Genomic DNA, 14,594 nt, shown 5'->3' on the forward strand with positions numbered 1-14,594 from the left:
AATCTCGATGGTGTGTGCCTCCACAGGTGGATCACACTGTGGCCGTATTGAACAAGGCTACCTTGGTTCCTTCAGAGGATACTCCGGTTTTTCGGGATCCCACGGACCGGCGGTTGGAGTCTCTAGCCCGCCATTCCTATACGGTGGCGGGCTCGTTGCTCAAACCCATTTTCGCGTCCGTTTTAGTGGCTCAGGCGGTGGCTGATTGGACTAAGGTGCTTAGGTGCAACCTTGTCTGACGCTGTTCCACCTGCCTAGCTGGATGTGGTGGATCAAATTCACCAAGGAATCATGTATTTGTGTGATGCGGCCTTAAATGAGGCCCCTTTGGTAGCACGCCTGTCTAGTGTCTCAGTGCTTAACCGTCACCTGATCTGACTGAAGAGCTGGTCTGCTGACCAGTCCTCGCGGAAAACAGTTGCTGATTTTCCCTATGCTGGTTCTCGCCTTTTTGGCGAGGCGTTGGATACCCTGGTAAAGGGTGTCACAGGGGGCAAGAGCACCATGCTGCCCCAGAACCCGAAGAACAAGTCCTTTCGTGGCAAGCGGGGTTCTGCATCTCGGTCCACTCAGGGGTCCTTTTTCGTGCCTTTCAGAAATCAATCGAAGGGCAAGCCCTTCAAGGGCCAGGGTGGCCAGAAGAAGCCCTGGGCGGGCAAGCAGAAGTCAGGCAATGCCGGCTCGGCGGGTCAATCCGCCTCCGCCTGAAGGGGCGCCCTCGCCCAATTCCGGGGTGGGGGGACGTGTGCGCGGTTTCCTCCAACCTTGGCGGCTCCGGATTTCGGACAGGTGGGTTCAGGAAATCGTTCCATCAGGATACAAGATTGAATTCCTGTCCCAGCCAGGGAACAGATTTTTTGCCTCAAATCTTCATTTGCCCCCTGGGCGCGTGCAGGACCTTCTTGCTCAAGGGGTGATTATCCCGGTGCCTCATCAGGACAGGTTTCGAGGATTTTATTCAAATCTGTTTACTGTGCCCAGGAAGGAGGGCAAAGTACGTCCTATTCTGGACCTAAAAGCGCTGAACCGCTTTGTGCGCGTTCGGAAGTTCCGTATGGAGTCTCTCCGCTCGGTGGTGGCCTCCCTGAGCCCAGGGGAATTCCTGGCCTCGATAGATCTGAAGGATGCGTATCTGCACGTCCCCATTTTCGAGGGTCACTAGAGGTACCTTCGGTTCGCGATCACGGAGGACCACTACCAGTTTGTGGCGTTACCTTTCGGTCTCGCTTCGGCTCCAAGGGTCTTTACCAAAGTGTTGGCGCCTGTCCTTGGCCTGCTAAGGGCACAGGGCATTGCGGTCCTGGGGTATCTGGACGATCTTCTCCTGAGGTCGAGTGTCAGCCAGGACCTGCTGCGCGATCTGTCCACCACGGTGCAGACGCTACAGGAGTTCGGATGGACCATCAACGTACAAAAATCGACGTTGTCTCCATCGGTTCGCCTTCCCTACCTGGGAATGATTCTGGATTCTGCTCAGGCGAAGGTGTTCTTGCCGGAGGACAAACTCCGGACCTTACAGGACCAGCTCAGGTCCCTCAGGGACAATCCGTCCTCGTCACTCAGGATTTGTATGCAGGTCCTGGGGTTGATGGTTTCGGCCTTCGAGGCGATACCTTTTGCTCAGTTTCACACGCGGGCTCTCCAGGCGGAGATCCTGCCAGGTGGGACAGACTTCCTCAGTCCTTGGATCTGAGTGTCTCCTTGAGTCGTCAGACCAGATTGGCTCTTCTGTGGTGGCTCCAGTCCCCAGCGGTCTCAGAGAGCAAGTCCTTCCGTCCGTTGTTGTGGACGGTGATTACCACGGATGCCAGCTTGTCGGGCTGGTGTGGGGTCCTGGGCAACCTGTCTGCCCAGGGTACTTGGTCGGAGAAGGAGTCCTCCCTCCCGATCAATGTGCTGGAATTGAGAGCGATACGACTTCTTCTCCGACCTCTTCCAGTGGTCGGACCGACTTCGGGGCCATCCTGTTCGGGTACAGACGGACAATGCTACCGCGGTGGCTTACATCATCCACCAAGGGGGCACGAGGAGTGCCCGGGCGGCCCGAGAGGTGACCGACATTCTGTCTTGGGCCGAGACTCATGTTCCGGCGATTTCAGCAGTTCACATTCCGGGTGTGGAGAATTGGCATGCCGACTATCTGAGTCGCCAGACCCTGGACCAGGGGAAATGGTCCCTGCACCCGGAGGTCTTCCAAATGCTGTGTGCGAAGTGGGGATTCCCGGACGTGGATCTGTTCGCATCTCGGCTAAACCACAAGGTGGAAAGGTTCGTGGCAAGAACACTCGATCCTCTGGCAGATGCCTCGAATGCGTTGGTGGCCCCTTGGCATCAGTATCGTCTGATGTATGCCTTTCCTCCGATTCAGTTGTTGTCCAGGTTCCTCCGCAAGTTAGTCTCGGAACCGCACCTGGTGATTCTGGTGGCGCCGGACTGGCCTTGCTGGTCCTGGTACGCCGACGTTGTTCAACTGGCAGTGGCGCCTCCATGGCGGTTGCCAATGCGGGAAGATCTACTGTCTCAGGGACCGATCTTCCATCCTGCTTTACAGTCGCTTGCTTTAACGGCCTGGCTGTTGAGACCCAGGTCCTGAGGGACAGGGGTCTCTCCCCAGAGGTTATCCCTACACTAATCAAGGCTAGGAAAACCTCATCTGGTAAAATCTATTACTGTACCTGGAAAGCTTATTTTGCCTGGTGTGAGTCCAGGGGGTTCTCTCCTCGCTCTTGGTGTCGAGGGTGTTGGCTTTCCTCCAGTCTGGAGTGGACCAGCGCCTGGCGCTGGCCACGATAAAGGGCCAGGTGTCTGCACTGGCTGTTCTTTTTCAACGCCCTGTTGCGTCTCATTCCTTGATTCGCACCTTCATTCAAGGTGTGCGACATTTGGCTCCTCCCAGAAAGGAGCCTTTACCTCCATGGGACTTGAACCTGGTTCTGTCCGTGTTACAGCGTGCTCTCTTTGAAAACATCCGGGAGATATCGTTGCCTCTGCTGTCTAAGAAGGTTGCCTTTTTGATGGCGATCACTTCGGCTCGCAGAGTGTCGGAGCTGGCGGCGTTGTCTTGCCGCTCTCCCTACTTGATTATTCACAAGGATAAGGTGGTCTTCAAACCACCCCCGTCTTTTCTTCCTAAGGTGATCTCTGAGTTCCACCTGAATGAGGACATTGTCCTGCCCTCGCTTTGTACGAAGCCTAACCATCCTAAGGAGATAGCTTTGCATTCCTTGGATGTTGTCAGGGCAATCAGGGTTTACCTGATTAAGGAATCCTTTCGGAAGACGGATTCCCTCTTTGTCCTTCCTGAGGGACCTCGGAAGGGCATGGCTGCGTCTGCAGCAACCATTGCCAAATGGATCAGACAGACCATTGAACAGGCCTATGCTTTGAAGGAACGGGTTCCACCCTTCCCTGTTAAGGCGCACTCTACCAGATCTTTGAGTGCGTCCTGGGCCTACTTGCACCGTGCCTTGGTGTCTCAGGTGTGCAAGGCTGCGACTTGGTCGTCGGTGCACACTTTTTCAAAATTCTACAAGGTAGATGTTCTGGCATCAGCTGATGCCTCCTTTGGCCGCAAAGTTCTCAGTGCGGCAGTGCCATAAGGACCCTTGTTTGTTTCTGGGTCCCTGGCTGTTGGTGTTTGCTTTCCTGGGTTGTTGCTCCTGTTGAGCATTGTTTCTGTTGCCCAGAAGGTTCTCTTACTGTGCGGGTAAGGTTCCCTTCTCTGATATGGGTACTGCGTTGCCTCTTCTACGGTTGCGTCTCCCACCCCTCATATCTACACTGCTTTGGGAAATCCCAATAGTGATGATTTAGAGGCGGCGGCGGCGACTGTCGGAGGACGTAAGAGAAAACGGAATTTTTGTAAAATCTTACCTGTAAAATTCCTTTCTCTGAGTCCTCCGACAGTCGCCGCCCCCGCCCCTCTTTTGGGGTTGTTGTCTTATTACCTACTGCTATGCTACCAAACTGAGTTGGGAGTGGTCACTGCAGGGGGGTATTGACCTAGTGGGACAGCCCCCAGGGGTGTGTATATGCAAATGCCTTTGTTCTTTTTGACTAAGTCTTATGCCTAGCTACTCCTGCGGAGCGGAAGTCAATACCCAATAGTGATGACTTAGAGGCGGCGGCGACTGTCGGAGGACTCAGAGAAAGGAATTTTACAGGTAAGATTTTACAAAAATTCAGTTTTTTTAGTTTTTGCTTTGTAAAGGGTGGCGGGGGATTAGACATCTGTGTTTTTTGTTTTTTTTGTTTTTTTGTTTTTTTTGCTGTCTTTCTCTCTGTTAAGGAGATTCAACCTCTCTATTTGTCCGGTTTACAATTCTTGAAAATGAAAGTAAAAGAAAATCCCAAATTTTGGGTTGACCCAAACAGTAATAGAGGGAAAATCTTCCAATGGGCACACTAGTTTTGGTGACCCTATTGACACCCCGGGATTTCTTCTTTCTTTTTGTTTGGCTATGGGGCAGGAAGTGAAGGGAAATTTCCCCAATGGGACACAGTTTTTTATCATCTATCCAAAATGGGTTATAGGTCTTCCTTGCTCTATCCAAAATGGAAAAAAAGGAAAAAGTACACTTTAAAGTGTATGTCCAGTCAAAACTTTTTTGTTTTTGATAGAGTGGTAAAGATCAGAACTCCTGTTGAGTTTTACTGCTTGCCTGGGTGAGATCCTCCCTCACTTCTTGTTCCTAGGACAGTAGCTCTAGCCTTTCCCTACTCTGCTAAAGAAAAAAACAATGCATTTTAATTTCCATCTGTATTGCATTTCAAAATAAACCCCCATTCCTTACCAACGTTCCATACGCCTGCTATGCACCACTTCTGATGTCTATAAGATGCCAAGAATGGAACTTGATATATATTTATATTAGAGCTGCGCAGTTAATCGTTAAAAAATAGTTAAAATTAAAATCACTCACAGCTGTCAAAAAAAAGAGCCTCCAGCAAATGTTTATCAACATTGTTATGGCTGCTAGATAACTATAAGAGCCGGTTCACACTGCCGCGACCATAAGTCGCCCCGTGTCGGAGCGACTTTTTACCGCGATTTTACCGCGACTTTACCGCAACTTCAGCGCGACTTGCGGCTTATATGACAGATGACTTTGTGTTTGGCCGATCAGAATATGATGTTGTGACCTAATTCCCCTTTTCTGTTTTTTTTTTACTCATTTCCTCATTGCCCACCAGTGCCACGTATGTGTCCACCAGTGCCACTGCCCACCAGTGCCACGTATGTGTCCACCAGTGCCACTGCCCACCAGTGCCACATATAAGTGTCCACCAGTGCCACTGCCCACCAGTGCCACATATAAGTGTCCACCAGTGCCACTGCCCACCAGTGCCAAGAATCAGTGTCCACCGGTGCCACATATCAGTGCCAAGAATCAGTGTCCACCGGTGCCACATATCAGTGCCAAGAATCAGTGTCCACCAGTGCCACGTATCAGTGCCACGAATCGGTGTCCACCAGTGCCACGAATCAGTGTCCACCAGTGCCACGTTTCAGTGCCATGAATCAGTGTTCACCAGTGCCACGTATCAGTGCCACGTATCAGTGCCATGAATCATTGTCCACCAGTGCCACTTATCTGTGTCCACCAGTGCCACTCACACAGACCAAGCAGAGATAATGGAATATATACCATTACATATATATATATATATATATATATATATATATATATATATATATATATATATATATATATATATATATATATATATATATATATATATACCAAATAGGCATGGCTGCAATGTGGGGAATGCCTGGCTAATCTTTCTTCTTCCTGGAAAGTCTTATAACAAGTCGCTTTAATTAAGATAAGGAGGCGACTCCCATTGAAGTCTATGGGACAAGTCGGATCACAGGTCGCCTCAAAGTAGTACAGGACCTTTTTCTGAAGTCGGAGCGACTTCAGTAGTGCCAATTAAGAGGGCACTGATTGATTAACATTGCTTTTGTTATGTCAAGCGACCTGGGGCGACACAAGTTGCCTCACAAGTCGCGCTAGTGTGAATGGGTTCTAAACCCAATGCTTTACAATGTATCTTTTCGTTCTTTTAGATCAAAGGAATGAACTTCCGTAAGTGAGGGCAGTTTAACCTCCTAAGGACGCGGCCTTTTTCTGACGCTTGTTGCCTACAAGTTAAAATCAGTATTTTTTGCTAGAAAATTACTTAGAACCCCAAACATTTTATATAATATATATATATATTTTTTTTTTTTAGCAGAGACGCTAGAGAATAAAATGGAGATCGTTGCAATCTTTTATGTCACACTGCATTTGTGCAGAAGTCTTTCAATTGTATTTTTTGGGGGAAAAAATACACTTTTAATGAATTAAAAAAAAAAACGAAACTGTAAAGTTAGCCCAATTTTTTTTGTATAATGTAAAAGATGATGTTACGCTGAGAATCATAATCTTTATTCTAAGAAAAAAAAATGTGATTCTCATTTTATCCAGAATCGTGCAGCTCAAATATATATATATATATATATATATATATATATATATATATATATATATATATATATATATATATATATATATATATACAGTATCTCACAAAAGTGAGTACACCCCTCACATTTTTGTAAATATTTTATTATATCTTTTCATGTGACAACACTGAAGAAATTACACTTTGCTACAATGTAAAGTAGTGAGTGTACAGCTTGTATAACAGTGTAAATTTGCTGTCCCCTCAAAATAACTCAACACACAGCCATTAATGTCTAAACCGCTGGCAACAAAAGTGAGTACACCCCTTAAGTGAAAATCTCCAAATTGGGTCCACTTAGCCATTTTCTCTCCCCGATGTCATGTGACTCGTTAGTGTTACAAGGTCTCAGGTGTGAATGGGGAGCAAGTGTGTTACATTTTGTGTTATCGCTCTAACTCTCTCATACTGGTCACTGGAAGTTCAACATGGCACCTCATGGCAAAGAACACTCTGAGGATCCGAAAAAAATAATTGTTGCTCTACATAAAGATGGCCTAGGCTATAAGAAGATTGCCAAGACCCTGAAACTGAGCTGCAGCATGGTGGCCAAGACCATACAGCAGTTTAACAGGACAGGTTCCACTCAGAACAGGCCTCGCCATGGTTCGACCAAAGAGGTTGAGTGCAGGTGCTCAGCGTCATATCCAGAGGTTGTCTTTGGGAAATAGAGGTATGAGTGCTGCCAGCATTGCTGTAGAGATTGGAAGGGGTGGAGGGTCAGCCTGTCAGTGCTCAGACCTTACGCCGCACACTGCATCAAATTGGTCTGCATGGCTGTCTTCCCAGAAGGAAGCTTCTTCTAAAGATGATGCACAAGGAAGCTCGCAAACAGTTTCCTGAAGACAAGCAGACTAAGGACATTGATTACTGGAACCTTGTCATGTGGTCTGATGAGACCAAGATAAACCTATTTGGTTTAGATGGTGTCAAGCGTGTGTGGCAGCAACCAGGTGGGGAGTACAAAGACAAGTGTGTCTTGCCTACAGTCAAGCGTGGTGGTGGGAGTGTCATGGTCTGGGGCTGCATGAGTGCTGCTGGCACTGGGGAGCTACAGTTGATTGAGGGAACCATAAATGCCAACATGTACTGTGACATACTGAAGCAGAGTATGATCCCCTCCCTTCGGAGACCGGGCCACAGGACAGTATTCCAACATGATGATGACCACTGCCTTGCTAAAGAAGCTGAGGTTAAATGTGATGGACTGGCCAAGCATGTCTCCACACCTAAACCCTATTGAGCATCTGTGGGGCATCCTCAAACAGAAGGTGGAGGAGCGCAAGGTCTCTAACATCCACCAGCTCCGTGATGTCATCATGGAGGAGTAGAAGAGGACTCCAGTGGCAACCTGTGAAGCTCTGGTGAACTCCATGCCCAAGAGGGTTAAGGCAGTGCTGGAAAATAATGGTGGCCACACAAAATATTGACACTTTGGGCTCAATTTGGACATTTTCACTTGACTTTTATACTCCCTTTTGTTGCCAGCGGTTTAGACAGTAATAACTGTGTGTTGAGTAATTTTTAAGGGGACAGCAAATTTACACTGTTATACAAGCTGTACACTCACTACTTTACATTGTAGCAAAGTGTCATTTCTTCAGTGTTGTCACATAAAAAGATATTATAAAATATTTACAAAAATGTGAGGGGTGTACTCACATATATACACACAGCATGTTTTGCCTGGAGTTCATCCTCAAGGTGATTTTTTTTTATTTGGCTTACTGTTGCTCTGAACTAATCTTCTAATATTATACATTTTTAGCAACATAGAAAAGTTCTGGATAAAGGAAAACCGGAAGATGTAATGCCGTCTATAAAAGGAGTGCAGGTAAGAAAGCATACTCCTGCTCTGGAGACCATTGAAGTGTAAAGTCAGCTGCCCCCTAACAGTAGCAGCTGTCCAGTGTTCAGGAAATGTGAGCAGCCAAATTATTGACATCGGTGGTATTTCCAGCAGCAAGTGAATAGCGAGATACTGCTTTTTCGTAAATGTTGGGTCAGCTTACCTCCCAGTTCATTCTCTCCTTACATTCTTACCTCTGTCATTGGAAATTTTTGCATTTTAATGCATGCTTGAATGCATAATTTACATGCATTTTGGTGTGGTGCGTTTTATATACGTTGAGTTTTTAATGGAAATGGGAATATGTTTCCCATTTTTAACTGACTGTACTCCACTGAAACCTAAGAAGAGAAAGATTTTTTTTTTTTTTTTTTAGGTTCGCCATAGATGGACTTTTTTTTTTTTTTTTTTTTTTTTAAGTGGTTCTAAAGGCAGAAGGTTTTTAATCTTAATGCATTCTATGCATTTAGATAAAAAAAAACGTTGTGTGCAGCAGCCTCCCTCAGCCACCCTAATACTTACCTGAGCCCCATCTCGATCCAGCGATGTTGCATGAGAGGCTTGGCTGCCCGGGAATCTCCCTTCTCATTGGCTGAGACAGCAGCGAGCGCCATTGGCTCACTCAGTTAAAGGCAGTGTGCCAATGAGGAGAGAGGGGGGGCGGGGCTGAGCCACGTCTTTGTGTCTGAATGGACACACACAGCAGTGGCTCAGCTTGGGTGCCACCATAGCAAGCTGCTTGCTGTGGGGGCACTCGGCAGGAGGGAGGGGCCAGGAGTACCAGCGAGAGACCAGAAAAGAAGAGGATCTGGGCTGCTGTGTGCAAAACCACTGCACAGAGCAGGTAAGTATAACCAGTGTTATTTTTTTTTGAAAAAAACAAGACTTTAATATCACTTTAAGCCAGAGGGCTAAATGAAAAAAATGTAATGGATTCCTCCATCCACACAGTAGAGGTGGATAGAGAAATCCTCCCCATTGAGGCATTGTGATTGTTCTGACAATGGTGACTCTCCCTGGTCAGATTATAGCTGATCGAGAAAAAATTTCCAACAAGCCCCTTCAACAGAAGTCCATCATTAGATTGAGCAGATTTTAAATTGATAGCAAATTTTACCAGGAAGTAAGATCCCTTAGTAAAGCCCTGAAAATGCTTGTCTAGTAAGTCTGAGATATTTATGATTTGCAGTTATGGATGGATCTGTAGTGGGAACACAGCACTGCATGTTGCAAAGTTATTTGTACAATTTTATACCTGAAAAGTACAGTGCTTGTTCACTTTGCTAGAGGAAATGTCATTTTAATGGTTGTCACTACAACATCCGCAGTTAGTGCTCACTATTACTGTGTGTTACAGGAGCGACTTCCAACTACGCCAATATCCGGTATGTACAATAAGTCTGGAGGGAAAGTCAGACTAACATTTAAACTGGAGCAAGATCAGCTATGGATTGGTACGAAAGGTGAGTAATGAAAGACTGGAGTTGCTGTTACTTATAAAAACATACATTCCAAGTGTAAATAAAGGGGCAGTCCTACCAAAAGGCATGTTTTAATTCTATTTGCAGCCATATGTTCTGATTCAACCCCTAGTTTAATATGTCTTTTGGTACTGCTACAGTGCGATCTCTCTGCCATAATTTACTCTGCTACTCTCTTTAGGTGATTGCCTATGATCAGTTGGTTTACCTCTCCCCTAAAATCTTTCTTATAGTCCATTGAGGGACACGGCAATTATATTACAGTTTAGTTATACTGCTGCCTACAGTAGGATGGGGACTCTGGCAAATAGAGAAAGCTGTAAGCCAGTGCCTGTGTAGTCCTTTCTCTACCCAGCATGCCTCAGTTTTGTGAGAAAGCATGACTCGGGGCCAGAGAAAACAGAGGAGTAGGACCCGTGTCTCCCAGTGGACTACAAGAAAACTATTTTACTGTAAGTACAAAAATCCTATTTTCTATATCATCCATTGAGGGAGACAGGAATTCTGTTAGTCAGGACATCTAAAAGCTGTCCAACTGAGGGATGAGCAACAGCCACTAATCGGACCAAATAATTTGCCTGACTATGACAGGGTTTCTAAAGGAACCAACCCCTGAATCAAGGGTAGATAGGAAGGCAGAGAAACTACCACAACAAGAAAAGGACAGAGGAGTGATGTTCAAACTCAGGGTGAAGAAAAACACCGCTGACTGAAGGGCGCAGGAGGTCTTTCCCGTGTAAACTGGAGAGTAAACCAGCAATCCAGCCAAATAACAGGTGGAAAAAACACCCTACCAAAATAGGATTAAAAACAAGCCAACAACTGATAGCGTTAACGGAGGCAAACAATTTTAAGTGGGTAAAGTGGTTCCGTAATGAGTGAAGGCTTGCCTGGTCATACAACCAATCTTGTAGCAAGATATCAAATTTGAAAAGCCCTTACAACATAGCATCCCAATGGATGGACAAAAGACTGGAGAGAACCCCAGGGAAATCAGTCCTAAAGGAATCCTGAAGAGGAAAGTAGAGCTAACGCAGTCCTTCTCTGGGTGGAGAGAGAATAGGCAGAACCAAGGGTATCTCACAACCCCAACTGGTGCACCAAAAACATCCAACCTGAAGGCTAAGCAGAAAAATCCTTCCACCCAACATTTCCAGTCTACCTGAGGATAGACTGATAACCCTGCCCATCTGCTTGACTAGTTTTGCAGAATGATTCTAGGAATCGGATACCTGTCCCGAACTCATGCAGCATCCTCTGCAGAGCAGCAATTGGCAGGCATCTCTGGTCTGATTGGCAGCAGGAACAAGTAAGGAATCTGAAGGAACTTGGTCTGCAGCGGTTTTGAAACCTTCTAAGGAAGGACCAAATTCCTGATGATCTGGTCCCATGGAGACCTCTTTACTTACACTATCCTTCTCAAGAGATACATGCAGCATGAACCTAGTGTTTTCCACCTGCTGACAATCCAGTACAAGATACTTCCTACTGAACCCTTAAACCTCGATGGGGAGATCCAGAAGGTAAAGTCTTCAAAATCTTGTCACCAGGAGAACCATTGTGGTCCACAAGAAGCAATTTCCAAACCTTCCCAGAGTAGAAGATTCTGGAGAACTCCGAAGATGCCAAACAGAGATCTGATAAGTACGCTGACTCACAGAAGGATCCCCTGACAAGGTGGTTTTAGTGAACGAGGTGCAGTAACCCACTAGACAGAGAAACCTTCCCAGGGTGACTGTAAGACACCTCTGTCCCCAGCCAGAAACTGAAAAGTAACATCTGGAACTTCTTGATCCCAAGGGAACATGTGGATGCCTCTCTTTGAGCCCAGCCAGTCCAACAGCAGTAGGAAAGCTGAAGTTAACTAAGGTAAGGAAGAGAGCAAAGGTGCACAGAAGGTCCACAGAAATAGCATCTCTTTAGTGAGGTCCTAAACTACTGTAAACATCTTTGCCGATTTGATGACCCAAAATTTCCAGTGTTTTTTCCAGAGGGCAGTCTCCAAGTGAAGCCTGCACATGTAAGGTCCAGCCGAAGGACTCGGACTGCAAAAAACAGATCCTCTTCAGTGTTCCACAATAAGAATGCAGGAAAAAAGTTCTAGGGTGGAGGTAAAGTCTACTGCTTAGAGCGAGTACTTCTTGGGACGCAGAATAGATGGAATATTTTCAGCAAAAGAACTGCAAGCTCTTTTGTCTCAATAAGAAACAGACTCTATATGCCTACATACAATGACTGCAGTAGTTGATGGAATGCAGTGTGGTTTCTCTGACCCCTCCACAGACATCCTGCATTGAGGCAGGAGCATGCCCAGGCCATTACCGGCATTGCTAACGTTAACAGCAGGTCCTAAGAGATGGCATTCCTCAAAGGGCAACCAAGCCAGATGTTCCTTTTTGATATCATTGGCGTCCCAAGCACTTAGCAAGAGAGCCCTACACATTTTTACAGAGATCGGTCCAATGCAAGACACAAGTTTTGATGCTTGCAAAATGCCATCACAACTTAAGCACAAAACACCAGACATTTTTTTCAATCGCTCACTGACAGAATGGTCTGCTTTGGCATTGGGGGGGGGGGGGGGGGTTCCCTTTAAAGGAGTATATCTGCTCTGGCATGGTTTAGCAGATTTCGGTCACTGCCAAAATAGGGTGTGAACAGCAAGTTTAGCTGTCTCCGTAAAGTTCTGAAAGATGAGAACACCTCTAAACTATCTGGTTGTTTGCTTGTAAATGTGGATAACTGGTGCATCTACAATGGGAAGAAACAATCCATTTATGAGGACTCTCTCAAAAGGGAAGATGAGCTCTGATACACTGTCAGCAGCGATCCAGGACCCTTTAGCATTTTTCTAGTCCTTATAGAAGAATGCCTTAATGAGTAGGTGTAGTGGGAAGGTCTTGGCAGCTGTAGGAGCTCTAAAACACCTAAGGCCTGTAACAGCAGATTGAACCCCCAGATGCAGGGTAATATGCACTGTATCAATCAAGTTTGAGGCAAACCCTTGTAAACCCCTTGTCGTCAGCAGGTGGCTCAATATCAGCCTCTATAGAGGAGGACTGTTGGGACTCAAACTGTAAATCATAGATGACGGGGTCCTTAGGCTCAACTAGATTTTGGGGTTCTGAGGTTGGCTCTGCCAGTGAGAGGGTTCCCCTGGTGTGATTTGAGCTTCTGCTGACAAATTGTCCCAGTAACTGGGCACAAACAGGAGGTCCAGCGTGGACGTGGAGATCCCTGTGGACATGAGCAAGATTTTGACAAATAGGACACAACAATAGGGGTCTCAGGTTCTAGATTGCATCCCATCTCGGGATACCAGATAAATTCCCCCAGTGGGGTCCGGGTATGGACTTCAAAGCTAGTGTTGAGGAACTTATGATCCAGATACCTGCTGCTATGTAGAGACCAGCTCAAGCAGTGGTATAGCATGGAGTCTTGATTGAAGTCACCAAGAAAAAAACACCAGCAGTGTAGTAATAAATCTTCACGCTCTTAGGCGGTTTAAAGCCTGGAATTGAAGTGGTTAAAACAAGCACATGGCTGCAGCTATGAGCATGGTGTCATTTTTTTCAACTGACTGTTCATTAAAAGTGATCACTTTTTCAGTGGTGAGGTTTGCCAGTCTCCTAACTCCCTGTAAGAAGCAGTATAACCTGACAGTAGATGAACTCCTATGTCCTTCCATGAACGGTAAAGAAAATTGGTTTTGAGTTGAATGGCACTTTAAAAATTCAGATATAAAGAAATTAATTTCGGCAAGTAAGGACATCTTACCGACTTAAGATATACCAGTAACAATGTCCACCAGCTTCCTTTACTCTTGTGCCTTTTAATTGAATGTATTTTGTGCCAACTTCGTATTGATGGATCCTGCTCATGTAAATAGGGAAAAGATGAACAAACAATAAAACAATAATGGACCGATGCAGCCTTACATTATTTATAAACTGATATATTATTTGCCACTAGTAATTACATATAGTAATTGCAAAGGGCAAACAAATCATCTCTAGTTTTAACTTGCTGCAAACTTGTTCTAAGTCAGTGAGCCAAAGAAATGAAATCGGAGACAGGCAGGCAGATGGCTGTGTGATTCCAGCTTTCGAAAAGCAGAGAGTAGCATTACCTAGAGATCCCTATATAACTATCGCAGCCTTTACATATGATTCAGCCTCAATAAATGTCTTCTTTATAACCATCTGAAATTCCCTAAAAACATTTTTTTAAATTTTTGTTTATAATTTAAGGCTTTTACATTTTTCCATAGACTAAGTTGGAAGATGTTGCAAGCTTAAGCCGTCTGAATCTGCCGAATTTCGATCCATCTATGAGCAGGCTGGTTGTACTGAGGATGATCTATCGATTTGACTTCATACAACCAGTCTGTCTTCTTTTTTTTTTTTTTTTTGTGCGATCACTGACGACCACAATAGCGCCAGCACTGATCTTTGTATTCTGATGGCCGGGAAACCTTCCGCTGTCAGAGTACAATAGTGCAGGGAGAGGGATTGAAGAATCAAGCGATTTTCTTTCCTTAAACCTGTGGTTTATAAAAGATGACTAGATAGATAGATATACAATATATTGCCAGAAGTATTGGGATGCCTGCCTTTACATGCACATGAACTTTAGTGTCATCCCAGTCTTAGTCCATAGGGTTCAATATTAAGTTGGCCCACCCTTTGCAGCTACAACAGCTTAAACTTATCTGGGAAGGCTGTCTACAAGGTTTAGGAGTGTGTCTATGGGAA

General features: G+C 45.7%; 1 protein-coding gene across 1 annotated transcript in view; it reads left to right on the forward strand.

Moving 5' to 3' along the window:
- The window catches only part of UBFD1 (ubiquitin family domain containing 1), a 52,366-nt gene that overhangs the window by 18,256 nt on the left and 19,516 nt on the right, over positions 1 to 14,594 (forward strand). The window contains exons 4-5 of the mRNA XM_082260138.1: positions 8,279 to 8,344; positions 9,717 to 9,822. Coding sequence (XP_082116264.1) covers positions 8,279 to 8,344; positions 9,717 to 9,822 — 172 coding nt within the window. The remainder of the gene's footprint in view (positions 1 to 8,278; positions 8,345 to 9,716; positions 9,823 to 14,594) is intronic.

The sequence above is a fragment of the Pelophylax lessonae genome (assembly GCF_965119305.1).
Source record: "Pelophylax lessonae genome assembly, chromosome: 6".
Classification (NCBI taxonomy): Eukaryota; Metazoa; Chordata; class Amphibia; order Anura; family Ranidae; genus Pelophylax; species Pelophylax lessonae.